At 45.5% G+C, this 27,838-nt stretch overlaps 1 protein-coding gene across 5 annotated transcripts in view; it reads left to right on the forward strand.

The window, feature by feature from the left end:
* The window catches only part of COBL (cordon-bleu WH2 repeat protein), a 273,155-nt gene that overhangs the window by 86,321 nt on the left and 158,996 nt on the right, over window positions 1–27,838 (forward strand). For 3 of the 5 annotated variants that reach the window (XM_036863045.1, XM_036863046.1, XM_036863047.1), the window contains exons 2-6: window positions 5,643–5,846; window positions 16,777–16,987; window positions 18,831–19,059; window positions 21,705–21,749; window positions 26,507–26,604. In XM_036863045.1, the coding sequence (XP_036718940.1) occupies window positions 5,643–5,846; window positions 16,777–16,987; window positions 18,831–19,059; window positions 21,705–21,749; window positions 26,507–26,604 (787 nt within the window). The remainder of the gene's footprint in view (window positions 1–5,642; window positions 5,847–16,776; window positions 16,988–18,830; window positions 19,060–21,704; window positions 21,750–26,506; window positions 26,605–27,838) is intronic. The other 2 variants (XM_036863042.1, XM_036863044.1) reach the window with 1 other exon arrangement.

The following is a 27,838-nucleotide window of genomic DNA, read 5'->3' on the forward strand; positions in this document are numbered from 1 at the left end:
ACCTGGCTTCAGGTTGGCTCCTCCTAACGTGCTTCTCTGGTTACTTTAATCTGGTCTCAGGTGGTCTCTTGATGAGATCTTCTGTGGAATGAAGAATGCTAATATCTTCCATTTGTTGGGGGTTTTAGTTCTATAGAGAGCTTAAAGATATTGTTATGTGTATCCCTTGAGGGGGAACCAGGACCTTGCCCTAAGGCTGCACTGTTGTTTCTTGACTGCCCCTCCCTTGTCTCTGCATCCCCTCCCTTCCCTGATTAGCAACTGTTTGATTCTGCCCTTTGGAACTCAGGGAAGGTCATGGAGGCTGGAGTCTGTCCCCTAAAAACAAGGCTTCCCTGCCCAGGAGCCCCACAGGGTCCTGCTTGGTTTCAGGTCCACAAATCCATCCGCACCCCAGGCATCACTTTGGTGTGAAATTTTCCATGAGCACTTCTGAAAATCTGCAAATGTTATTCTGTGAAATAAAAAGATTCATGAAGTTATGAATATATATATTAACTGTATATTTTTCTATCAGTTGCTTTTATCAAATGATACAAAATCACAGCTAAAACCATATGCCATTTCCATGTTAAGAGCCTCTGTTCTAAAGAGATGTGATCGTTAATGTAAACCAGCTCCCAGAGACTCAGATTTGATTGGTTCGTGGTGGCAGGTAAACACTTTTTAAGCTTCCCAGGTGCTTCTGCATGCAGGTAGAGACCCCTGAGCTCAGCTGTGTGTGTCTGGAGGCCAGAAGCCCCTGGAGGATTCTCAGGAGACATGGTTTTGAGCTGTGTCTTCAAGGGATCAAAACCTCCAAGGCAGATGGTGAGGCAAAGGCAAGGGGGGACTTTCGTGCTTCCAGGATCAGGGACCAGTGTCCTGTTACCAGCCAAGTGGGGGAGATCCAAGAGGGGCCAGGACTGAGGGTCCTTGGAGAGCCCTGATTTTCAAACACCGCTGTGGTTTGGATGTTGTGACAGCTCCACAGGGTACAGGTGTGTGATGGCCCGGAGTCTACGGGTCCAGATGGACACACGCAGCTAGGTTTTGCTGTGAAGGTGTTCAGAGCCCGATCAGATCTTTGATTTTTACTTTTTTTAAAAAGAGCCAGAAATTCATTGTGTTCTTGTGAAACATTCTAGTTTTTTCAATGTTGGCCAACTTACACATGCACACATGTGCGCTCACACATGTGCACATGACACAGCACTGGACCACATGTGCGCTCACACATGTGCACATGACACAGCACTGGACCCACAGAAGCCTCCCTGAGCATCCATGCAGCCCACAGGGAGCATCTTGGTTTCTGTGTGGCCGCAGGGAGCGTCTTGGTCTCTGTGTGGCCGGGGGTGCTGTGTGCAGAGCAAAGCATGAGAAGATGAAGGGCATCCATGGTCGCACTGAGTGCGTTTGTGGAATGAGGGGGTCACAGTAGGATTGGGTGGCAGGAGGCTGGGGTGTAGGAAGAGACTGCATTTGTGCAGACGTTAGGGATGAGGGCTTGGGGGTGCAGCGGGAGGCGTGGGGAGGAGGTGGGGATGGAAACAGTATCCCAAAGCTGACTCTGAGTGGTGGGGACAGCATTTATTTGGAAAAATCTGGGGCAGTAGACATTTCTTCTGCCTCCTTTGCCCCCATCGCAGTGCTGGCTGAATGAACAAATGCCTCCTTTTCTATTCAGCGTGTTCTGAAGGAGTTCAAGTCTTTAAGCCAGCTTTTTTTCTTTTTTTATTGGGGTATAGTTGATTTACAATCTTGTGTTAGTTTCAGGTGTACAGCAAAGTGATTCAGTTATATATATACATATATCTATTCTTTTTCAGATTCTTTTCTCATTTAGATTATTACAGAGTACTGAGTATAGCTCCCTGTGCTATACAGTAAATCCTTGTTGTTTATCTATTTATATATATTAGTGTGTATATGTTAATCCCAACCTCCTAATTTACCCCTCCCCCTCACCTTTCCCCTTTGGTAACCACAAGTCTGTTCTCTGTCTGTCAGTCTGTTTCTGTTTCGTAGATAAGTTCGTTTGCATCATATTTTAGATTCCACATAGAAGTGATATCATATGATATTTGTCTTTCTCTGTCTGACTTAATTCACTTAGTATGATAATTTCTAGGTTCATCCATGTTGCTGCAAATGGCATTATTTCATTCTTTTTTATGGCTGAGTAATAGTCCATTGTAAAGCCAGCTTTATTAGTACCCAGAAATAAAAATGTCATTTACTTAGAAAGTATATTTATTTCTTAAAAATGATAAAAATGATTTTTTCCTGAAAGTACTTCTGGGAGGTAATGCTAATGGCAGGTGGACTGCTCAGAGACTGGGCTTCTAGCCGAGACCTATGGTTGATTAATGAAGGACCCCATAACCAGTCTCTCTGCCTTGACTTTTCCATCTGTATAATGGGCTGATATCTGGTCTTCCTAATAGAGGTTGAAGGATGCACTGGTTAAAACTTCAGGCTCTGGAAACAAATTGTCTGTAATCTGAGAAAGGTGTGCCCAGACTCCTTATCTATAAAACAGGAATGGCAGTACCTCCTCACAGTGTTATTGTGAGGAATAAATGAATTAATACTACACAGTCCTTAGACCAGTGCAATATATGTTTCCTACTTCATCTTTATTTCTATAAGTTTAAAGGAAAAAATATGTAATGAATGAGAATAAAGCATAAAAATTATAAAAAATATGATGTAGGTATAAGGTTTTTAACAAGAAAAAAAGAGAATTAATTTATATCTACTTATCAGGGTAGAGGATGAAACCCAGGTGTCATTCCTAAGTCTTGTGTTGGCCAGTGAAGTGAACAGTGATGGTTTGAGGCCTCATCTGAACCCTATTAGCTGTTTTTCCCCACTTTAAATGACCTCTTTCATTTTACAACTAATGCATAGAGAGGTGATATTATAGAAAAAATTAGGAAGTGCACAGAAGTGAAAATAGCAAAACAAATGTCATGGTACCCATCACCCAGAGATCATTGTTACTAATTCTTTGCCTTGTCTTTCTAGACTGTTTTGTGATCTATTGCTATAATGCATACTTCTCTTATAAACGGTATTTCTCAAAACAAATAATATTTCAAAGCTTGTTTTCTTAAAATGTCTATATTGAGCATTTTGGAACATCAACTTATATACATTTAAAATATATTTATTCTTTTACATGTAGCTGTCCAGTTTTTCCAGCACCATTTATTGAAGAGACCATCTTTTCTCCATTGTATAGTCTTGCCTCCTTTGTTGTAGATTAATTGACCATAGGTGTGTGGGTTTATTTCTGGGCTTTCTATCCTGTTCCATTGGTCTATATTTCTGTTTTTTGTGCCAGTACCATATTGTTTTGATTACTGAGCTTTGTAGTATAGTCTGAGGTCAAAGAACCTGATTCCTCCAGGTCTGTTTTTCTTTCTCAAGATTGCTTTGGCTATTTGGGGTCTTTTGTGTCTCCATACAAATTTTAAAATTATTTGTTCTAGTTCTGTGAAAAATGCCATTGGTAATTTGATAGGGATTGCATTGAATCTGTAGGTTGCCTTGGGTAGTATAATCATTTTGACAATATTGATTCTTCTTAATAACCTAAATGGGAAAAAAAATTTGAAAAAGAATATATATATATATGTATGTATGTATAACTGAAACACTTTGCTGTATACCTGAAACCAATACAGCATTGTAAATCAACTATAGTCAAATATAAAATAAAAATTGCTTTTAAAAAGTATATTTAACCAGTACTGGTATAACATTGTTTTAGTACCATCATTTATTGAAATTCTCTATTTTTGACCTGTGGTTAGAATATCTTACATACGTTTGCCATTATAAATTGCGTTGTACTGAGTATCTTTGAACCTCCCACAATGCATTCCTGTGGGATTGTTTCTTTAGGATAAATTCCTAGAAATGGAATTCTGATGTCTGATGCTTTGGGCCTGAGTGCCCCAGCACATTGCTCTGCAGGAGAAGTTAAACGTTGAGGGCTCACGTGGCCTCTCTGTGGCTCCTCTCTCTGGAAGAGGGCAGGCGGGAGCAGAGCGAGGTGGAGAGGGGCAAGGCCCTGGGAGCCAGACACACGTGCTCCGCATCCCCGCTCCGGGCTTCGGGGGAGCTAGGATCTTCCTGACACTCAGTGTTCTCAACTGCAAAATATATTGAATGAAGTGAGCTTCCTAGGCGTATTATTAGCATAGGTCCTGATGCTGAGTAAATGCCAGTTCTTATTATATAATGCCCAGGGCCTCTGTAAAATAAGATTCTTATATATAAGTAAGGAACATATAAATAAATGTGTGCATGTATATGCATACACATAAACATACACATGCATATGCACATGCACATACATATACATATATGTACTTGTACATACAACACCTGTGTACCTAAATATAAAATAAAACACCTACACAAAGTAAGGTCAGTTGCCTCCCCTGAGTAATGTGGAGGAGACAAGAATTTCTAAAAATGTTTGTCAGAGTGGGTGATTTATTGACAGGTGTTTAGGAATCTACAAGGTGAATTGAGAATTCAAAGCACAGGCAGAAATAAGGTGAAAACAGAGGAGGAGCAGGTGGCGTGTTAAAATACCATCAGTCATAGCCCCTGCCACTAAACTGCCACCTCCGTCCACAGTGCCCGTGTCTGTGGGTGTTGGTTTGGTGGATTTTCTGGCTAATTTAGTACCTCCTCATGTAGTCCTATCACATCCTCAATAGCGTGGACCCATGGACTCCAGATCCTCAGCTGGTTGTGGATCCAGAGCTGGGGCAGTGGTTTCAGCTAGAGCAATGCAGACCCCTTAATTAGCTGGGATTTGTAACCCAGTCAATGGTTCAGAAAGGACTGGTCCAAGCAAAGTCTGCCACCCCAGCCCACTCCCAGGAGGGGAACACATTTTAGGCTGTTTCTTTCCAGGAACACTTACTTTCAAAAATGCGTCCTCCATAGACCATAGACTGGCGGTTGCCGAGGGGGAGGGGGGTGGGGGAGGGATGGAGCAGGAATTTGGGATTAGCAGATGTAAGCTTTTATGTATAGAATGGATCAACCACAAGGTCCTAGTGCATAGCACAGGGAACGATATTCAATATCCTGGGATAAACCATAATGGAAAGAGTATAAAAAAAGAATGTATATATACATATCACTGAATCACTTTGCTGTACAGCAGAAATTAACACAACATTGTAAATCAACTCTACTTCAATTAAAAAAATGATGCATCCTCTACTTTTCTTAGTTGTCCATTTTCTCTATGTTGAAGAGCGCTAATATATTGATTTTTTAAAATTGAAGTAGAGTTGATTTACAGTGTTTCAGGTGTACAGCAAAGTGATTCAGTTATACACACACACATACATGTATATGTATATATATGTATACATTCTTTTTCAGATTCTTTTCCATTTTAGGTTATTACAAGATACTGAATATAGTTTGCAGTGCTATACAGTAGGTCCTTGTTGTAATATATTGATTTTTAAAAGTTTGTGCAACTCAGAAGGCCTTAAGCACTTAGAAGACTGGACAATTAAGAGGAAAGGTCCTTAGGAGCTGCTGGCCATTGACAGGTGACTTGTTAACTTTGGGCTGGAAGCTGCCACCTCATTCAGTCCCTCCTGTTCTCGCCTTTCAAGGAGGAAGATGAAGGCTCGTGCTCCCCCCCCTCCCGGGAGGCCCACCACCCCCAGCGTGCACAGAGGACAGAGACCTCCCCGCGATGCGTCCCCCAGCCCCCCACGGAACCCGCTCGGCAGGACGGAGACGCTGGACGGCAGGGTGGTGGCCATGACCGTGGTGCTGCCTAGCGGGCTGGAGAAGACGAGTGTGGTCAACGGCAGGTAAGGGCCCGGGCGCGGCGAGGAGGGCTCTGCCGCCCAGTTTGCAGATCCACCGAGACCTGAGGCGTGGGCGCATCCCCCCGCGTTGGGCTGGACCAGGGCCTCGGGGTGTAAATCTGGGCCTAGTGACAGCCTGCAGTGTCGCAGGCGGCCCGGCTGCGTGCCAGCTGGGCCACCACATGCACCCTCATCCTTGGGACTGCAGCTCACTCCTGTTAGAGGTGGGCTCAGAAGGAAGGGGGCTCTCAGGCCCATAAGCACCTCCAAGGAGGTGACCGCCACCACAGGTGGGGCCGGCATCCTTGGCCCTGAAGTTGCACAGCGGGGGGGCAGCCCCCCCGAGTGACCATCCTCAGGTCCACTTACGGACTGACTCTCGGAAGTATGAGTACCGTCAGTTATCAATTTTCCAAATGGAAACAGTGCAGGTTTAGATGAAGGAATAAAATCCGACCCGTGGAGTTGACACTGACCCTCGATTCCCACCCCACACTCTCATTGGGAGCTGATCTCCCTGCGAAGGTGCCTGTGGCCGAGCTCACAGGCTGGTTCTTCTTTCCGTCGCTTCCCAGTCGTAAGAGGCAGGACGGAAGCATTGGTAATACTCCACTAAGAGTATGAAGGGTGTTATTACCCATAGAATTTCTAACTTGATGTTTGATATTTATCAAAATAGATCGTAATTATACTGTTTGAGCAATTCTGCACTACAGTTATTAACTCAATCCATAATAAAAAAATTTAACAAAATCACAGGAAACAATTCCATTTACATGTTTAGACATTTTATTGTGCAGAATATGATAGAGTGATCAATTATAAAAACATTCAAGCTTAAAAATAGTTTTGTATAATTCTGAGGCAGGAGTGAATCGGAGTCGTATTTCTAGGAAGCCAAGGAAGGTAAGAAATGATATGAGATATTTAAATCTTAAAAAACCGTTTGCTCGAGTATTTTAAAAATGGATAATGGTGGAAATCACATCACTCTGGGTGTTTTTATTCTTGTGGGTAAATCGAAAATAGTGATACAACAGTTTTATGTTAAAATCTTAGTATTCTGATTCTACCCGATATTACATCCTTTGCAACTATTAAATTTTATAAGGAAAATTCCAGGTGACAATTTACTGGCAAAGGGGTACATAGGTTTTTAAAATTATTTTGTGGGCTCTGTGTACAAAAATTTAAGGAATGTTTCTCCAGGCATTGATATGTACCTGGGGTACAACATCTTGAACTCTAAAAGGGGATGCAAAGCAGCTTTCCAGAGTGTTACCAGCAGGGAGCACCGGGGTGTGGGGCTCTGGTGGGGCTCCTCCCTGTGGCCACCACCCCACCAGCAGAAGACTCTGGAGCCAAAGTTAGGACTTACCGTGATCCCTGTGGCCTAGACCCGCAGAAGGCAGTAGCGTCTGTGGGCAGGGTTCACGCAAGAGATATTCAGGTTTCTAAAGTGTCTGTGTTTCTTGTTTTCCAGAGGGATCTTTGTTCTAAATACGCTTTTCCCACTTAACTTTAACTTGAGAAGCAGGCCATATTATCATAGGTTTACAAACTACTTTAATAGACGAGTGTAATTTTATTAGTGACTGTATTACAGTTGACTCACCATTCTTATATTTTTGGCCCAATTTCTAGTTACAGTTATAAAAAAAACACTTTAGTGAAGTGTGATTAACATATATAAACTGTCCATATTTCATGTGTACAACTTGAGTTTGTGGCTAAGTGTACACCTGTGAAACCATGACTTCTTTGTCTAGTTACATATCTTTTAAGAAAATGGACTCACGGGTCATGTCTTAAATAATACACAGGTCCGATCTTACAGGTGCGTGAGGAGAGACAGAATGCCCACTTGTAAATTAAAAATATTATTTTGAAAAATGTTTTCAAACTGAACACATTCTTCCGATTTTATCTTTAATTTTCTTTTTCTTTCAAAGTAGAAGTTATCACTGTGCCATTTTGCAATGCGGCTGTGAGAATAGGTTCAGCTGTAGAGATTAAGTATTAAAATACTTTTCTCTTTTCTAAGTAGTAAATACTCATCCCTTCCCCAAGGGTTTCCTGCAGCAGCCTGTGGGCTCCCTTAGCGGCTTGTAACTTGCTGACGCTGCAGCTTCTTGCTTTGGGAATTGGTTTTATGTGTCTTACTCTTCAATAATACAAGAGTGGGCCGAAGTCACATTCCTGACCCTTGCTGAAACCAGATCTACTAATCGTTTATCAGTGTGGTTTCTCTCTTCCATTTTATCAGAGAACATGTCCACCTTTTCGCAGGATAAGCAAGTCGTTTATAATTTACAGTCGGCACCTTAACCACCTTTCCAAACGTGAAAGATTCTCACAAGGAAAACACATTAGTACTTGGAGTCTGATGATTCCATTCTGCATATGACAGTGATTTTTCTTTCTCTCTTTTTTTAAAGTTTCCTTTGGATTTAGAAACATAAGTAAAAGTCTCAGTATGTTCTTCGATGAGACATGGGAATGGGTGTTCTGGAACTTTCTTAAGGAAGATGCTCTGGTGCCCTTTTAGGATGGGTGCTACCAGCACTGCTCAGGGCCACTGAAAGGAGACTGCTGGTCCCATCACTCTAACTCGGGGACAAGTCAAGAGAAGGTCTTTGAAGAGAAAATGCCCTTTGCCAAAAGGGAGCTTCATAAATGGTGTCAAGCAATCGAGATTTGGGTCTGTGTCATTCTGATGTGGTAAATTAACTCATGTCCAGTTGGCATGCAAGCCCAAGGGACCCAGGACAGGAGAAGGCAAGCATCTCCTTCGCAGGATAGAGGAAATCTCTCTCAATGTTCAGTCCTGCGATTCTGCCTCTGTGGGCTGTCAGACCCCATTTATAATAGCCAAGTTTACAACCGCGCATGGATTTGCAGGTTCCCGGCCTGGTAAAACAGCACAGGACTCCCATGGCACAGGTTTCGTCCTCCGAATCCCTTCTGGAGAGAGTTCACCTGTTCCGAGATGAAGGGGAGGGGAGGGGTGAGCGAGCCCAACCCTGGTCTCTCCTCCATCACCTGCCCATCAAGGTGCTGGCCACGCTCCCTACAGAGAAAGCAGGTGTGTGGTTGGCTTGCAGCTTCAGCAAGGCCCCGTGGCCTGAACCCTGCTCCTGTGAGCTCATGGCTCCAGGGCCTGAAGGAAGCTGGCTCTTCTCCAGCACCAGTGTGTGAAGGGGGTGAAGCTGGAAAGGGCAGTTTTGATGCTGGGGATGCTGCCAGAAGAGGACCATTCTCCAAATAACAGGCTTGGTTTAACTTGATTTACATTTCCACTTAAAGAATACCGTTTTTTAAAAGACTTTATATTTCAGAGCAGTTTTAAGTTCACAGCAAAATTGAGAGGAAAGCAGCAATATTTCCCATATACCCCCTGCCCCTATATGCACCCAACCTGCCCCGTTATCCACATCCCCTGCCAGAGTGGTACCTCTGTTCTAACTGATGCACCTACACTGACAAGCCATCATCACCCAAAGTCCATGGCTTACATCAGGGTTCAGTCTCGGTGTTGTACATTCTCTGGGTCTGGACAGATGTATCATGACATGTATCCACCAGTATAGTATCATGCAGAGTATTTTCACTGCCTTAAAAATCCTCCGAGAGAAAATTCCTGGGACACAAGCCCTTATTGGTGACATTAACTAGAGGTGAATCTCGTTGAACATCATTCACTGGTCCTAATTCACCATTTCTAGTGACTACCTCCCAAATGTTTCTGCCTTGTTGAGGCTTTGTTTGTTTGGGCTAAATCTAAGAGAAGCTAAAAAAATTACTGTCACATGCAGAATGTCATCAACAGCCTCCAGTTACTAAGTTTCTTTATGAGAATCTTTCCTATGAGGAAATAGCCTGGTTAAGGGGCAGACCATAGATTATCAATTCCTTGCTTATCCTGTGAAAAGGTGCTGTTATGGTTTTGGATTTGGTGCTAAACCAATCGTCCTGAGAGGCAGTCTCATTTTGTGAGATCCCGATAGACTAAAAAAATGAAAATGATCATTTATTCATTGAGCAAAATACATATTGAACACTTAGCTTTCATGAGACACCAGGAGGAGGACATCCCAGCAAATAGAAGGAAATAAATAGCATTTGCAAAAGGACCAGTTTGTGCAAGAAGGCGGAAGTGCAGTGCTGCTGGAACCCGGATTGAGAAGGGGAGATGCGCGGCCTGGACACGAGGGCTGGCTGGGTCCCAGCGTGTATCCTGGAAGCCATCCTACAGCTCCACTTGCCGCTAACAAGACTGCACGTGCCACTGGGGATGCAAGGTTCCACCCCAGCGCTAGGCAAGTCAGGAGAAAGCTGGTGCATCTGAACATTAATTTAACTTACACATAGTGAACAATAGTTCTACATTAAAGGTAGCATGCAAATTTCACGTGCGTTTTAAAAATAAGCACAGACAGGGAACTTTAAAGATATCCGGGCTGTGTCCCAGGTCCCCCAGGGGGCTGGTTGACTTACCTGCCAAGTGAGAAGCACATAGAAAAACCTGCTCCTGTATGACCTGGATACAGGAGGCTCTAGATTCTCAAGTCAGATGACCTCCAAGATAGCGGTCAAAGATGCTGAGGTTGGAGTTAAGAAAAACACAAGTTTCTGTGGTCAGAACCTAAACAGAAGGCACCGCTTTTTGAGATGGCCCGTCCACACCTGTCCAGGTAACCGCTCACGGCATCCCATGCAGCCAGGATAACGGTCAGGCTGCAGCCTCTGAAATCCCTCTCTCCAGGTCAAGGTGTTCCAACTAGCAGTGTGTTTTAAACAGTTTTACAAGTTGAATGGCTTTGGAGAAGGCACGTCCCTCCAATCGGCAAAACACCCTCTCTCCCTCTGGTCACATACTCAGACCCCCTGCAGGCTGGGGCAGCTGCCTGGCCCCCGGTGACATTTAGGTTTTGTGAGGATGTGACCAACTCTCTGATTTGGTGCCGTCGTCCTGATGACCGGGCTTCTGACGTGTGCCTGAGATGCAGGCAACCCTGGTCATTTTGCTGCGGCTTGTTCTCTCGTGCCTCGTTGATGGGCTCAGGACCTAAGCGGCCATAAGACTGAATTTTTGCCATTGACCCTGGCCTCATACCCAGAGCCCAGCCTCTGGGCGATAGACCCACTCTGGGCAGGCCCTGCTAGCATCTTGCCATGTCCCGCTTCTGTGTTGCCAGGTGAAGCTGCCAGACTGGACTTGCTCTGACTCTGTAACACCAGAGTCTGCCTTACCCAGGGCTCGGCCCACCTGCTGGCCTTGATCCCACACAAGAAACTAGGCTTGTTCAACCAGTCTGTGATTTGACAGTGCACGCAGATTGTTTGTTTTAACGTTATATCTGGAAGTAGCGACCTTAACGTGATTTGTACACTTGACACTGTGGCACCTTTTAATCCAGTCATTGCTAGGTACTCAATGCTCATTTCATGAGTACCGAGAGTGCAGTAGTTTTTCAGTGTGGCCCCAGACCAAGAGCCGCTGCATCACCTGGGAACTTGTGAGAAATGCAAATTTCCTGCCCAGGCCTAGTGAATCAGAAACCCCGGGGTGGGACCAGCGATCTGGGCTTTAACACGCTTGAACTTTCGGAACACATGTTAGACTTTGAGAACCCCTGCTGCCGTGCGTGCCATGGCTCTGCCAGATGTCAGCGTATCCGGATGAGCCCGGGATCCCCGAGAGTGAGCCCAGGGTCTCGCCGGCATGATGGCAGCAAGAGGGAGTTGTAGATTAGTGTAAGCATCTCAGTGAACCCCAGCAGCCTGGCCAAGGCAAGCTTTGTGATTTAGATGGAAGCGCCCTACCTCGGAGAAGGAAGAGGTCCATCTATCCGCCCAGCTTGATGGAAATGGGACTTGACCTCTCTGACTCCCATGTGGTTCCCAAACAGCCTGGTCCCCACGTGCCCTCTGCATTTAGGGAGCGCAGGATTGGCATGGGCTGTTCCTTGCCCTGTCCAGCTCTCTGCCAGGATTTCAAAAAGAACCACACCTGAAAGAAGACCAGGTTTTTCTTATTGAAACCACCGACTCACGCAAACCATTTTTTGGAAATCTCTACATATTTGTAAAGTAATATTTTTTAAAGAAAAAAAATTAGAAAAATTCTACTCACTTTCTAAATTTAAAAATAAATTTAATAACTTAATAGAGGAGGGAAATCCCTTTTTCTGCTGTAAGAATAGTGTTTTGTTTAGATTTAAACCCAAGTGATCTTTCTCTTTAAGTTTGAAGTATCAATACAACGTAATTGATAAATATCCAAAGTAAAGGATAAAATTTGAAATTATTCCCACCTGTTTTCTTTGTGCTGTTGATGTCAAGTACTGCAGGAATAATACCGAAGATGCTCAAGATGGGCAGAAATTGCCTGTAGATGTGTTCAGTATTGAATTTTTGAATGTGTAACGCTCAAGGAAGGCTGCAATCTGCATGTTCTTTTAATCACCCTTAAAAATGTGAAATCTTTCTGATAGACCAAATGAGAATTAGAGCTGTATTTTATTTCCTTTGAATCCCCACAGCTGGGCACACAGTAGGACCTAATGTCTAAGTGAATGGGTGAATGAATGAACAAAAGAAGCTTATATACTGTATAAAAGACTTTTCTGTGCCTAAAAAAAAAAAAATGCCAAAAAATAAATTTCATCCTTACATTGGGAGCACTTAAGATTCATTCGGGAAACAGAGATTAAAAAGTTGGAAGGAAAAGGATATTTGAGGAGCAATGGAGAGAAACCCCAAAGATCTGTGTCATTACCCACCCACCACCCCTGTTACTGTGCTTTGGGGTAACCAGTCCTCTTTGTTACTACCTTTTACTCTTCCCTTGAACTTGGGACTTGGGATTACAGAGAGGGAGGCAGAGACCCTGATAATGGTGTCTGTCTTTGTCTTAGTTCAGGCGGTCTTACAAATGCCACAGACGGGGCAGCCTGAACACAGACATTTACTCCCCACGATCTGGAGGCTGGAAGCCCAAGGTCAAGGTGACGGCAGGTGATTTCATGCTGAGACCTCTTCCTGGTCATAGGCGGCCACTGTCCTGCTCTGTGCTCACACGACCTCCTCTCGGTGGGGTTGTAGGGAGAGCGAGCTCTCAGTGTCCCTTCTTCTAAGGACACAAATCCGATCAGATTAGCACCCACCCTTATGACCTCATTTAACCCTAATTGTGTCCTTAGAGGCCCCATGTCCAGATACAGTCACACTGGGAGTTGGGGGATCAGTGTGAATGTGGGGGGAGATGATTTTGTCCATAGCATCATGCATACAGGGGGACCACTGAGACCAGAGGGCGTGCTTGGGGTCCTTAGCAATGATGGTGTGGTCAGTTTCTTTAATTCACCTGAGTCTTCCTTGACACTCTGAGAGTGTCTGATTGCCTAGTGTTCTTCTTTGTAAGACTGCAGAAACTTTCTGGGGCAATCCCCTGAGGGTACTGCTTTAAACGAGTATATCTTGGTACTTGCTGGGAGCCGGATGGGGTCCAGCCACATCCAGGCAGAGATGCTCTGCGCTGAGCCAGGGAAAACGTCTCACCACATACAACCGCAAACAGCAAAGACAGGATCCAATTCACTCATTTATTCAGCAAACACTTCTCACTCACCATGTGCCTGGCGCTGTGCTCAGTGACTTAGGGGTGACGTAAGACTCACTGGTGGATGGACAATCCTTTTGCCCTCACCGAGGAGGAGACCGGGGCAGAGAGGCAGGTCTGAGCAGTGGTGAGGGTGGTCCTAGGATGCCTCTGGAGTCCCTTAATCGAACCAGCTTCAGGGGGAAAGACGCCCGACCCCTCTTCAAAGGGCCAGCGCATCAGAGGCGGTGCTGGTCGTCCTGGGGGCAGGTGGGAGTCATGGAGGGGAGTCCGGCTCCCGAGGTGATGACGGGGTGCAGGAATAACCAGGCAGCCACCTCCCGTCTCCGGAAAGTCCTCTCCTGTGGCCCAGGGGCCCCGGGACCTGCTGAGGCCCTGTGGAGGGCACGCAGGGATTCCTGGCTAGAAGTTCTCATCCTCTGCAGGCTGAGGTCCGGTGAATCCAAACCCCCGGGGACCACACAGCAGCTCGGATCCTCCATGACTGCCATCGGGTGCTGCCACTGTGCTGTGGTTTCCTCTTCCTTCTGGGTGGCTTTTTCCAGTAGCATCAAGGACAGAACTGGCTGGCTCTTTTGGAGTTTGGTGGCTTAAAATGCCAGCCAATAGCCACTTCCATGGTGCGATGGAAGTGGCAGAAAGGCCAGCCAACTCTCACCCCATTTTCTGAGGACACCGTCCAGAAAAGCTTGTGCTGGAAAGTAGGTCCTCAGATCATGCTTTAAATGGGCCTGGGGAGGAATCACTGGAGTGGAAGGCCCTGCAGGAAACGCGAAATGAGCTCATGCTTTGGGACCCAGGTCCTCACGTTTGGCCTTGCGCTGTGTGTCCAGCTTCTTCAACGCGGCCCGGGTCAGTCTGCATTAGGATATGGTGTCTGTCGCTCTCTGTAGCCACAGGGAGAGGCCTGCAGAACAGACAGCTTTCAAAGCCTGAGTTCTCCTCACGTCCTAAACCTCCTTCCTTTCCTGCAGAAGCCCTCTGTCGTGGCTCGGGTTCCAGCCCCGGGAAGAGATGCTGTCCCCTTGGCTGAAGTGGTAATGGCCTCTGTGCCCTTTGAACAATTTAAGCACGTACCGTGACGGGTATGGCGTTGAGTTTTATTATCATGGTCTTACAGTGGTTTGGTTTTGTTTGTGCTTCCCCCTTCACCAAATAGCAAATTTGAGGAAATAGGCCTCCAGCATCATAGAATTTTCTGCTTGGGAATTCCTTCCCTCCCCTACTCCCACCAAACATTTTGTTGAGAAACGTTTCCACCCTCAGGTGTTGAAAACGTCACTGCAGCTTCATCATTAAAGAGCTTTCGCTGCGCAGAGCCGAGTCCTACGTTAGGGTCACGGAAGAGTGAGGGCAGCAGGGTGGGTACCGATCGGCCAGTTGTGGAGGAGATCCACTCGATACACAGGGTAGAGGTTTGGGCGCCCAATTCTTTATCCGGACAGGAACCAAATACTACATCACTCCTCGGCTAGTCCGTGCGAGAATAAGTCCCAGCTTCTGTTAATGGCGAGGAGAGTTTATTCTCTGTGATGCAGGAAAACCCCTCCAGCCCCAGAGCTGGCCTGCTCCCTTTCAGAAGGTCAAATTTGATGTTTCAAACATGTTACCAATTATTGAATCAGAAGAACAGAAGTTTACATCAGTAGCTTTGGTGTTCTTCCTGGTTTAACATTCTGAGATTAATTCAAATCTTTGTTTGAGAATTTATCCTTATTGGTTTACTTGGTGGCAATAGACTGTGGGTGGAGGTAAGAGAGGGGAAGTGACAGTCAACATCATATGGGACCAGGGTCCCAACCCCAGCTCCACCCCCTCATGGGAACTGGGGGATAGCAGTCCCCACCCCCCAGGCTTGGTGAGGGTAAGTGGGAACAGTGTGACCTGCACAGAATGGCTCTGGGCTGTGGAGGAAACATAGTACGTGGTAACAAGGAAGAGGTCGTTATTTTAGCATCGTTAGAAGTCTGTTTTCTGTGCTGAGGCTTTTCCATGGAGTTTCGTGTCTTGGAGTCTTTAGTGATGTCACTGCCTGTTCTGATGCATTATGCTTGTCGTTGAGAGAAAGATGATCTTTATCCCGGAGCCGAGGGAATCAGAGCTGACAGCGTCATTAGCCAGCACGCCCACCCGCGTGGCCCATGTGAGGGCTAGCGCTGCCCTGTCCCCCCCACGTGTCCTTTCAGAGTCCCCGGGAGCCAGGGGGGTGATGAGCCCCCTAAACGTCCCAGGTGATTCCAGGGTCCCCTGGTTAAGACATAGGCTGTTACCTAATTACTTCCTGGATATCGGGTGGGAGGAAGTATTGTCATGGAGATGGCTGGGAAATGTTTTGTATCCACTAGTTCATTATTGATATTTTTAGCAAGTGAATGGGAAATAGGGTACTTTGCACCTTTGCCTGTGGTTTCACAGTTCAGTGTCAGGGCCCCCGCAGCTCACAGCCCTCAAGATGAGTGATGACCAAATGGTGGGCGGAAGCTGGCACCTGTGCCTTTACAGGTGCACCATGAGTCCCAGGTCTACACACCCCTGAGCGCCAGACACCTGGAAAGCATCACTATGACCTGAAATTATTGCCGTGCCAGTTCCTGATTAAGAAATAGATCACAGGAAAGGACGTATGCTTTCGTGAGGTGTTTATGCACTACTGCTCAGGAAATGTGTAGGAAAAGCGAGGCCAGCTTGAAATATACAGACATTCTGCCAGGTGAATATAAATGATGGAAATGAGATTATTTCATGCTTTGGGACAATCTGAATTGTTATTTGGCTCCCTTAGTAAATAATGATCTGTGATGGGAGACATTATAAAAATTATTAAAAATTTTAAAATTTAGAAATTATAAAAATTCAAATAAGGTAATTTTCTTCATTTTTTGTCTTGAAAAAGCATACTTTTTAGCTAAAAAGAAAGCTATTGTCTTCTTCAACTTAAAATGTCAGTGTTTAAGATACACTATATTTGTGAATAACTGAAAATGTAATGCCTTATGCCCATACGTTAATATCATTTGTGCTGACCTTATAGGATTCAGGTCAACGTATCCATGGGTTTAACTAGAAATGTAAATATTTTCCCAGCTATTCTGATTTTGATGGTGCTTTCAGTAGCGTTTATTAGTATTGAAAGTGTTAAGATATCACTGTGCAGTCATGCTTGAGGAATTAACGAGAAGCTGTTTTCTTTCTTCCTACGGATGGCCAATTTGCTTATTCACCCACTGGTTCATTTGTCTTAACCCACTCAGCTAGCAGAAGGGAGAGTGCAAACATTCCCCATGACCGTGATTTGTTTCTCTCTTTCAGTCACGCGATGATGGACCTACTGGTTGAACTTTGCCTTCAGAACCACCTGAATCCGTCCAACCATGCCTTGGAGATCCGGTCTTCAGAAACTCAACAGCCTTTGAATTTTAAGCCAAATACTTTGGTTGGGACCCTGAATGCGCATACCGTATTTCTGAAAGAAAAAGTTCCTGAAGCGAAGGTTAAGGCTGGCCCCACTAAGGTGCCTGAGGTCAGTAGCACGAGGGACCCTTTGTCACAGAAGGCCATACGCAGTTCCCTGTGACCCAGGGTGCTGGAGGTGCTGAGGAGGGGCTGGCGGAGCCCCTGCTGTATAAGTAACTCACGCTGCAGTTGAGGTTTCCACTTGCGTGGTGGGCTAAGTTAGACCCTAAACTGAATTTACTTTAGGAGACCGAAGTTCACCGCATTGAATAATGTTTGTTGTGTAGCATTGCTCCTTTAGATACCAAAGAAGAGGAACCAGTCTAGAGCAGAGCCATCCACCAGAACTTTCTGCAAAGATGGAAATGGTCTATAATTCTGCCCTCGGCAAGGTGACAGCCACTGATTACGTGTAGCTGCTGAGCATGTGAAATGCAGCTAGTGTGATGGAAAAACAACTTTTCATTTCTTAATTTTCATTGAAATAACCACAGGTAGCCAATGTCTACCCTCTTGGACTAGTCCTGAAGGTTCTAGCTGAGTTCTGGAGGCCTTCCTATCCACGGCAGAGGTTGGAGTATGTAGACGATGTAAACGTCTTCCTAGAGAGAGGAAACAGAAAGGGGTTCCCTTTTGAAATACTAATGTCAGAAATACTCACTGCAATTTGGATACTATTTTATGCATAGATTCCAGGCTTTTGAGTGTTGATTAAAGGTAACTCCAGCAGCTTATTGTACTTTTTAATAAGGCTTTGTGGTGGATCTTTCCTCTCCAGTTGAAAGCAATGCTATTTCATTCTTTTAGATTATTGTAGTGCCTACTAAATTTCCCCATTTTTAAACATGGTAGTTAGGCCAACGGGTCATGTCCTCTAGGTTTAAGTGGTTAATAACTTTTCATGGGTGCTGTCTATACTTTGAGTTTTCCCTAATTCTTCAATTAAAATCACTGTTTAAGGAAATAAACTCTTTTTATATTCTGTGGCTTTTCTTGCCATCTTGAACCCCAGCTGCAAATCCCAGGGGCAGGTGAGCCCAAGTTAATATATGACTCCAGTTTAAGAAACATGGAAAAGATCCATGGTTCCATTTTTCCTCCTAAAATTCATCAAACCCTGGCACTCAGACTGGAAAGGGATGAGATAAATCTCAGTCAGTTTTTTTTTATTCAATACACATTTACTGTGTCCACTCCCCAGGATCTTAGAACAATGTGGGTGATCAGTAAAGATCAAACAGAAGTTGACTGCATGAAACTTCAGTCTATTACATTTTTGATGGGTCACTTTATCTGTAGACATGTATAATCAGCTTTAGTCAAACTGATTGTTTTTTTTTTCTGATTATGATATCTATTATTATATGCCTATTATATTTGTATGTCTAGTGTATGTTATATTTTTCTAGCTTAAAATACATGTGTGTAGTGTATATATGTCAATATTCATATAAATCTATGATACTAGATATTAATATATTTATGTGAGTATTTTGGCTTCTTAAACAAAAATTTGTTGTCCTGTTTTGTGAGGTTTTTCTTTTTCCTTTAAATTGGATAGTTCACAAGAGTTCCAAACCACTTCCCTTTAAAAAATATATTAGTGCCTTGTGTTCAGGTCTGTTTACAATCCTTGAAAGACAGTGTGTATATTAGATTCCAAATTGAGACCCTCACTGCTGTCCATTTCCCCATGTTGGTGGCAGTTTGTTCATTAGCAAAAGAGATTGGAAGGTAAATTTATTTTTCCAGGCATTTGCCGTTCCTGTTCAGTGTGCCCCTTTCCCCCACGACCCACTGAATTTTGGAAGAAAGACCCAGTGCACACAAAATCGTGCCCTGCTCCATTCTAGTATACACCCAGCCGTGGGAAGATGCGCTCACGGAATTCTGCCCGCCATGTCTTGCAGAAGACGGTGCGCCTGGTGGTGAACTACCTGCGCACGCAGAAAGCGGTGGTGCGCGTGAGCCCCGAGGTGCCCCTGCAGAGTGTCCTCCCCGTCATCTGCGCCAAGTGCGACGTCAGCCCCGAGCACGTGGTGCTCCTCAGGGACAACGTGGCCGGCGAGGAGCTGGAGCTCTCCAAGTCCCTCAACGAGCTGGGGATAAAGGAGCTCTACGCCTGGGACAACAAGAGAGGTGAGGCCACCCGGGGTCCCCGGCGCGGCGCCGCTGGCTCTCCGCAAGTGCGTCGTAGCGCAGAGCGGTGGGGATGGGCATTTGCAGGCCTCTCCGATTCTGTCCAAACCAGAACGGGAGTGGGCGGGAAATAAAATACATGGACTGTAGCTGTACCTCTTTCCCCCAGTCCTGAGCATGCTCGTTTCCCCTTGTCTCCTGTGACCTTCCATGAGATACGTAAAAAGGGGAAAGGTGAGAATACTGGAGCTTCTCTGAGATACGTAAAAAGGGGAAAGGTGAGAATACTGGAGCTTCTCTGAGATACGTAAAAAGGGGAAAGGTGAGAATACTGGAGCTTCTCTGAGATACGTAAAAAGGGGAAAGGTGAGAATACTGGAGCTTCCATGAGATACGTAAAAAGGGGAAAGGGGAGAATACTGGAGCTTCCATGAGGTACGTAAAAAGGGGAAAGGGGAGAATACTGGAGCTTCCCTGAGATACGTAAAAAGGGGAAAGGGGAGAATACTGGAGCTTCTCTGAGATACGTAAAAAGGGGAAAGGTGAGAATACAGGAGCTTCTCTGAGATACGTAAAAAGGGGAAAGGTGAGAATACTGGAGCTTCCATGAGATACGTAAAAAGGGGAAAGGGGAGAATACTGGAGCTTCCATGAGGTACGTAAAAAGGGGAAAGGGGAGAATACTGGAGCTTCCCTGAGATACGTAAAAAGGGGAAAGGTGAGAATACTGGAGCTTCCATGAGATACGTAAAAAGGGGAAAGGTGAGAACACTGGAGCTTCTGCTCTAAAAGAACTTCTCAGAAGCCACGTGTGAACCGTATTCTCCTGGATTTCCTTTTCAGTTGCCATTAAATACTCCCAAGTCTCAAACGTTGCTCGTAATCGAAACCAGTGGCAAAATGCAGTTAGCTATTCCCTAAACCTGCCCAAATGCAGTTCAGTCCCTGGAGACAACACATGATGCTTCCTCTCCATCCTTCTCCTCCCGTGAATGTGGTACCAGCCTGAGATCACAGTTAGTAAGAGGCTCTGGCTTGAGTGACAGCTTGAGGCCAATGTTGGTACAAAGGCTGTTGTGTAAGCAGATTTCCCTGATTGACACAGGGGCTGACTGTATTTGAACAACTGTGAGACCAAAAAAATATATATATATATTGTTAATATTCCTTGACTTTAGAATTATTAAAATGGACTTCACAGAAGTGTCTATTTTAATGAGCTCACTTGATATCCGTTGGCTTTTATTTCACAAATATTGACCAGGTTGGGCTTTTAAAATACACACATGTTCAAGTTTTCATGTTTTTCTACAGTTTAAAAAAATTTTTCCCAATTAAAAAAATCTATATTTTCTTATTACCAAACTGTAATGGTCATAGTGGAACCTCCCCTTCCCCCAGATCTCCTCCTGAAGGTTCTGGGCCCTGGGTCTCATTTGACATTCAAGAAAGGGATTTAGCTCAATCATGTATAAGATCATAGACTATTTATTCCTTCAGAAAAAAGTGTTCTGGCATTTGAGAGTAATGCATCTTGTGTTTTATCCAGTATCTTTTTAAAACACAGAGAAGACGATTCTCAGCACCTGCTGCACGGGCCTGGATGTTGCCGGTGTGTCTGTCTCGTTATATCAGCCCTATTTAAATTTGGTTTCTGGGAATCTTTGGAAACAGAGCTTTCATTTGGCAAGACAGAAAAAGAGAAGGAAAGACAAGAAAAGAAAAATTGCCCCACATTTAAGCATGTGAAAGGAAAAGGCTTCCGCAAACAAGTATTTCTGTTATGTGCTAATCGCTCGGAATATCTTGACAGGTAGCTGTAGAATCTTATACCTGGGAAAAGCACAGGAAACCAGTCTCTGCATTAAGGAGTGGGCCCAGCAAGCCCGTGTGTGGTCTTCTGGGGACACGGGTGAGGCGGAGAGAGTGGAAACTGCCCTAAGTCTGGAGCTCCCTCCTCTGATCCCCGCGCAGGGCAGGACACGCTGTTGCACGCGGAGAAACAGCTGTCCCCAGCCCCTGAGTCCTCCTCTGCACTGCCTCGGGCACCCTCCTGGGGACCCTCGCCCTGGGACCCCGGCAGCCTCCCCAGACCAATAAAGGAGCATCACCTGGCATGGCGAGGATGTGCTCTGCCTGTGGCCGACATCCTTTTCGTCTGGACCATAATGTGCCATGTGGGCTGCGAAATATTTGATTATCATCCTTGCCAAACGCCTCCATCCCATCCTACTGACGGTCAGACATTTGAGTGGAGAAGAGAACATTTCTGTCCGTGAGGCGCTCTCTTCTTTGCCCCTCTTGGGTTGCGCCCCCTCCCAGCTGGCAGCTGCCTGGGGAAGGGTAAAGGCCACTGGCAGGAGATGTGTTGTAGGCAGAAGCCCTCCCTGTTCTGGAATTCCTGGCGGCGGCAGCTGGAGAAAGCAGAAGGCTTTGCTGCCACCTGCTTCCGGGATGGCGCTTAGCAGTCAGACAGCTGCGGGATTCTAGGTGATCCAGGCCAGGGATGCAGGCCTGCTTTGCACTTGGCCTTCTCCTGCGGGACGCAGCAGCCTCAGCCCAGGCTGACACGGGGCCAGGGCCTTGTCAGGTGCTGCCGTGGGTCAAGAAGCCTGTCTTCACTCTCTGTTGCCTGCCTTTTCCAGTTCTTCTGACCAAAACACAGTCGGAGCCTTCCCTGAGCTGCCGAGGTACCGTGAGCCCAGCGTTGCCCCGCCAGCTGCACCTTGCATGGCTCTGGGCTAGGACGATGCACGGGGTGACCTGAGGGGATGCAGGGCAGCACCTCTGGGGGCGTCTGGCCAGGCTGACCTGAGGTTGTGGCTTGGTTTCTTGACTCCCTGGTTGACTAAGAGGAGAACGTCCCTAGGGCGAGGGTTCGTTCTGTGGTTCTGATTGGTGAGCAGTGAGGGAGCTGATTGTAGAGAATGGACCTTTATGAACACAGAACTTCAGGGAAGAGCAGAAGTGGTCCATGCAGGAGAGGCCCCGTGCCCTTCTCACCTGTGCTTACCTGCCCTCAGGGTCCATCCTGCCTGCTGCAGAATCTGGGGCAGTGTGGATTGTGAAATCTGACCTTTTCTGTCATAGACAAGTATGTAAATGGCTGGTCCAAATTTTGCATTCATTTCTTATAAATTTTGTATATATGTATGTATTATGTATAATACATACATACATATGCATGCACATATGTACATAGGCGTGTATGCACACACATATGTATTGGGACTTATATAAATCTTTTGGACTACACACACACACATAACACACACACACACTCCAAGAGGGTCATTAAAATCCCAATGAGTGTTTGGATTTTATAGAAATTTCTGTCCATGTTTGGTAAAGTGTTTAACATTAGACTCTGTTTCTAGAAGGAAAAATAATGCAGAAAACCTGGGCTTTGTTCTGGAGCCACAGTCTACGTGTCGTGTCTGACAGTGGTCTCCCTTCATATTCCTCACCTGTTACCTCCTCCGTCATACAGGGCAGATGGATGCTACAAAGAGAGGGCCTCTCTTTTAAGAAGCACCATAGAAACTTCTCCAAAGAAGACATACAGATGGCCAACAGGCACATGAAAAGATGCTCAGTATCACTAATTAGTAGAGAAATGCCTATGAAATGCCTATCAAAACTATGATGAGGTACCACCCCACACCAGTCAGAATGGTCATCATTAAAAAGTCTGCAAATAACAACAAATGCTGGAGAGGATGTGGAGAAAAAGGAACCCTCTTACACTATCGGTGGGATTGGTGCAGCGACTATAGAGAACAGTATGGGGGGTCCCTTAAAAAGCTAAAAATAGAATTACCATATGATCCAGCAATCCCACTCCTAGGCATATATCTGGAGAAAACTCTAATTTGAGAAGATACATGCACCCCTATGTTCATAGCAGCACTATTTGCAACAGCTAAGACACAGAAGCAACCTAAGTGTCCATGACAGACAAATGGGTAAAGATGAGGTACATATATACAAAGGAATATTACTCAGCCATAAAAAGGAATGAAATAATGCCATTTGTAGCAACATGGATGGACCTAGAGATTATCATACTAAGTGAAGTAAGTCAAAGACAAATACCATGTGATATATCACTTATATGTGGAATTTTTAAAAAAATGATACAAATGAACTTATTTACAAAACAGAAAGAGACTCACAGACACAGAAAACAAACTCAAGGTTACCAAAGGGGAAGGGGGGAGGGGATAAATTAGGAGTTTGGGACTAACAGATACACATACTACTATATATAAAATAGATGACCTGCTGTATAGCACAGGGAACTATACTCAATATCTTGTAATAACCTATAATGGAAAAGAATCTGGAAAAGAATATATCACTCTATCTATATATCTATATCTATCAATCTAGCTAGCTAGCTAGCTAGCTAACTGAAACTAACAGAACGTTTTAAATCAGCTATACTTCAATTAAAAAAAGAAGCACCATGAATAGATAGTTGGTTTCAGCAGAAAACTCATACATATGAAGGCTTGATCAGTTCTGAGTGATCTGATTTGGGGATACTGTAAGGCTGAGGGCAGTGGGGAAGGTGAATCAGAGCTATTTTGACTATTCTTTTACGACCCCCATGATGGGGACGGTCACTTACAAATGTGCACATTTCCCTGCGATGCAGACCCAGTTCCCCTCTTGCATTTACAAGCTTGGTGACGCGGATCTGGCCCCCAACGGCTTGGTCCATTTCTGCATCTGGAAAAGTGGACGTTTTCAATGAGCCAGTCCTCAAGGGCCCCTGCGGCATCCTCTATCCGTCCACACCCCTCAGTTCATCCGCATCGCCTTCCAAATCACTTTGAAACTTCCAAACGGATGAGACACAACCTCCCCTGCGTTTTTATTCATATCTAAGTCTTAGTAAATGAGAGTAAATTGAAACAAAATAAATTCCACACTCAAATTGCCATCCATTTAGAACCATGGCTTCTAGGTCTTGCGTATTTTCTCCAGGCCTGGCTGCGGACCCGGCGGGGCACCTTGCGGGTCTTGGCTGATGGGAACACTGTCAGGAAAACCAAGAGCTCTTGCTCTGCCCTCCAGCCTGTCCTTCCGCAGTGCCTGCCAGTCGCAAAGCTCACAGGAGGCCCCATCAGTCCAGAATCTCCGAGCCTCACCTTTGAGATTAGACCGTCTGGTTGGGGTCCAGCTCAGAGCCAGGCAGCTGTGGGCTGTGGCCTCTCGGTCCCCATGGGGCGGCTCTGTGCCCTGAGCCCAAGCCTCAGTCCTGGGGCTGGAGACCAGCCACTCCCCCTGTCCAGAAAGAGAAACAAGAGGCTGAATTTGTGATCCAGTCTCACCGTTGTGTGGCTGGCGTAACAGCCTGTGTGCCAGTGACGTGTCCTCTGTCCCTCATCTCTCCGGCACTGTCATATCCTGCACTGTCTACATCTGTGTCACATAGCAGTCAATTCTAGAAACATCAGAGGTACAAACATACATGTTGGTGCATACTGTTGTCCACATATAGCTTTACTCTGCAGCACAGAATATTCTGCTACAGGCTCTGGGCCTAACAGAGGGTTTTGGTGCAATTAACTGTGAACCCTACGTGCACGTGCGTTTCCAGGGGGATGCATGCCTCACCTCTGAAGCCGGTCCCCTCACTGGTTTGGATGTCATGTGATGTGGGGACCGCTGATTGGCCCGGCTGGAGCCACCTGCATGAAGCTGAGAGGCCTGGTTCCTGGGACTAAAACCGGAGCCTTTGCCACTGACAGAATGCAGGGATTCAGGGGCTTGGTTTTTGCTTCATTGGGAGGACAGTATTATGTTAATGCATGTCACAAAGGCTCCGGCTTCCACGTCTGCCTTCTCGAGTTGGAATATGCAATTCTTGGTTAGCAGATGAGAAGTTCACCGATATTTACCTGGTTTGGGTTGGTATCTTGGTGGCAGAGTTTGTAAAATCCAGTCCACATTTTTCCACCAGTGGTTTGGCGGTCCAGCAATTGGCAGCGGTGTGGGGAAATTAATTTTTCAGTCCTTCAGCAACACCTAAACATCTTTTCCTCTGGCCGTATCTGTGTGCCTTGGAAGGGAAGAACAGGATGAGCGGATGACAAAGGCCTCGAGTGGCCTCCGGAGTGTCATCGATCAATGAATAATGGTCACAATGGTTGTGGTGGCACTGAGGGTGCCAGGCTTGGGCATCTGAGTCATCCTCAATCTGCAGATGGGGAAACTGAGGCCCAGTACGCCCGCACGACGGCGTCCTTAAGCTCTGCTCCGCTGGCTGTCAAGTGTGGTCCCCACAGCTTAAGCATCCCGGGGTTGGGGGGGGTTGCGTGTTGAGTGGGGAGTGCTGGGCCCCATCCCCAGAGTCTCCCATGTGGGCATCTGGTGTGGCCCAGGGTCCCAGGGATGCTGCTGCCTCCCGTCCTGCCTTGCCCTGGACACCATGGCCCTTGGCTGTGTCGCCAGCAGCCTGGCCCATCTGGGCTTCGGTGCCCCATCTGGAACTCCAGAGCTTCCATTCGAGCTCGAAAATCCCGCTGAAGAAAAAACTCCAGGAAATGGAGAAGATTGGGGATTTAGAAGTCAAGAGTAAAAAAAAAAACAATAGAAGAAAAAACAGGTCCCCTAGAGAATGTAATGAGAAAGGAAAACATCCTGTTTGAGGTAGAGGAAGAAAAATCTGGGGACATGGGTCATGGAGCAGCCGACGTGGTTCTTTCAGATGTCCCCTGGGTAAACCATCGCTGTTACTCCACGTTCTGGAAACGAGTGGGCTCCTCAAGCCGGGAAGCCGTTGATGTAGTTTATGTTTTTACCGCCAACCTCATAATTCTTAAAGCAGATGTTTAGCACAGAGGTCGCAGTCCTGAGAGCTGTGCTGTCCGGTCTGATGGTCACAAGCCAGGCATGGCCATCAGGCACGAGGCATGTGGCCAGTGCACGCTGTGATGTGCTGTGATGTGCATACTGCATTTTGAAGGCTTAGTACCAAAACGAATGTAAAACACCTCATCGATCATTTCATATGGACTATGTGATGGAATACTAATATTTTAGATCTATTGGGTTAAATAAAACATTATTCAAATTAATTTCACCTGGTTCTTTTTGGTGCAGCTGTTGGAAAATGCAAAATTAGGTATATAGTCCCATTATTTTTTGTTGCACAATACTGCCCTGGAACTTCTGGATTTATTCGGGGTTTTTTTGTTTTGTTTTGTTTTGTTTTTACAATACTAAAGATTATAAGAACCTTTAGAGGTTTCATAAACCCAGCTGGAGGCTTTGAGGTGACTCAAATGCTTTGAGAGAAATAGTTGATGGTTTTGCTCTCTTCTAAGAACTAAAGTTTAAGACTAGAGTAAAAAAAGCATTTGTTGATATTTTTAAAGTGTTTCATGTTTCATATGCTGAAAAATAACTTAGTACTTTTTTTTTTTTTTTTCCCCAGAAACCTTTAGAAAATCATCACTTGGCTACGGTGAGACAGATAAAGAGAAGAAAAAAATTCTGGGATTTTTCAAAGTTAATAAAAGAAGCGATAGTAAGGTAATTGATTCAGTATCAAATATCAATCAAATTGATATCTGATTCTGCATTCTATACAAATAGTTTCTTGAGATGTTTGTCCTCAGCCTATCTTGGAATTTATCTAAATACACGTAGGAGTCCTCAGTCCTTCAGAGAGTAGGGTGTGTGTTGTGTCAGTATGCACAAATGCCTCTCATATCCCACACTTGGTTGCTAAAACAGTGGTCTTGGGTGATGGTGTTTAATTCACCAGCAGAACACGAAGCCATGCACCCTCTCTGCTGGTACCTGCACAGTCCTGGAAGGAGGTTGAAGCTCAGTAAACAACATCTGGATGGATGGATAAGTGAATGCATGGTATGGTTAAGTTTATATAAATACCCAATATCCCGACCAAATGAACCAAATCTTCAGAACTTGTACAACCTGGTGCAGCCTCAAGGAGCTGCCCAGGGGCCACTTTGTGGAGAAGAACATCAGTTGTTGAGTGGGTCCATTTGCCAGTAAATTTTAGACGTTCCCTGCTCCTCCCCATACGAAATGGGAACATGCTGAATAAGTTAATTTTATCGATCTGGTTGGTCTTAGTTAATAAATCCTAAAACCGTAATTTGGGTACAGTGTTATAAAGTCATAGTACAGAGAGTAAAAATGAACACATTTAAAATCATCTTTGAAATTCTCAAGCTATACATGCCTTCTAACTACCAAGAAAGGAAAATGCTTGTGAGCCCTATTGTGTTGGTTTAAAAAAGGTTTATTTTGCTGGGTCAAGTGTTTTCTCTTAACTAGTAGATGGCACTAAAAAAGACAGAACCGTTGTGGGGAACGTTAGTCTTTAATCCGCCAGCTGGGTTTGGAAGCGTCCGCCATCCCCGTAGCGTTAGAGGAGGCGTGAGTAGGGTGGACGCACGTTGGTCCAGAGCCCTCTCTGCCCATCACATGGCCCTTGCATCTGTGCACCAGCCTGCACGTGTCCTGACCTTCCGGAGCCCATGGGGTCAGAATTACCATCCACCCCATGTTCCTGATGAGGACGCTGGGGCCCAAAGAAATAAACTTGCTCAGGGTCCTGGGGTTAGATCCCAGGTCAGCTTGTGGTTCGGAGGTGAGAGGTCAGTGTGCAGGCTGGGTGGAAGCTGGCAGCCCAGAGAGAAGCCATCACCTGAACTAGTGAGGGGTCCCTGCCCTCAGGAGTTTCTGCCACACTCCGGTACAGTGCTCTTGACTGCCTGATGCTTTGACTGTGGAT

Source organism: Balaenoptera musculus, chromosome 9 (genome assembly GCF_009873245.2).
Source record: "Balaenoptera musculus isolate JJ_BM4_2016_0621 chromosome 9, mBalMus1.pri.v3, whole genome shotgun sequence".
Classification (NCBI taxonomy): domain Eukaryota; kingdom Metazoa; phylum Chordata; class Mammalia; order Artiodactyla; family Balaenopteridae; genus Balaenoptera; species Balaenoptera musculus.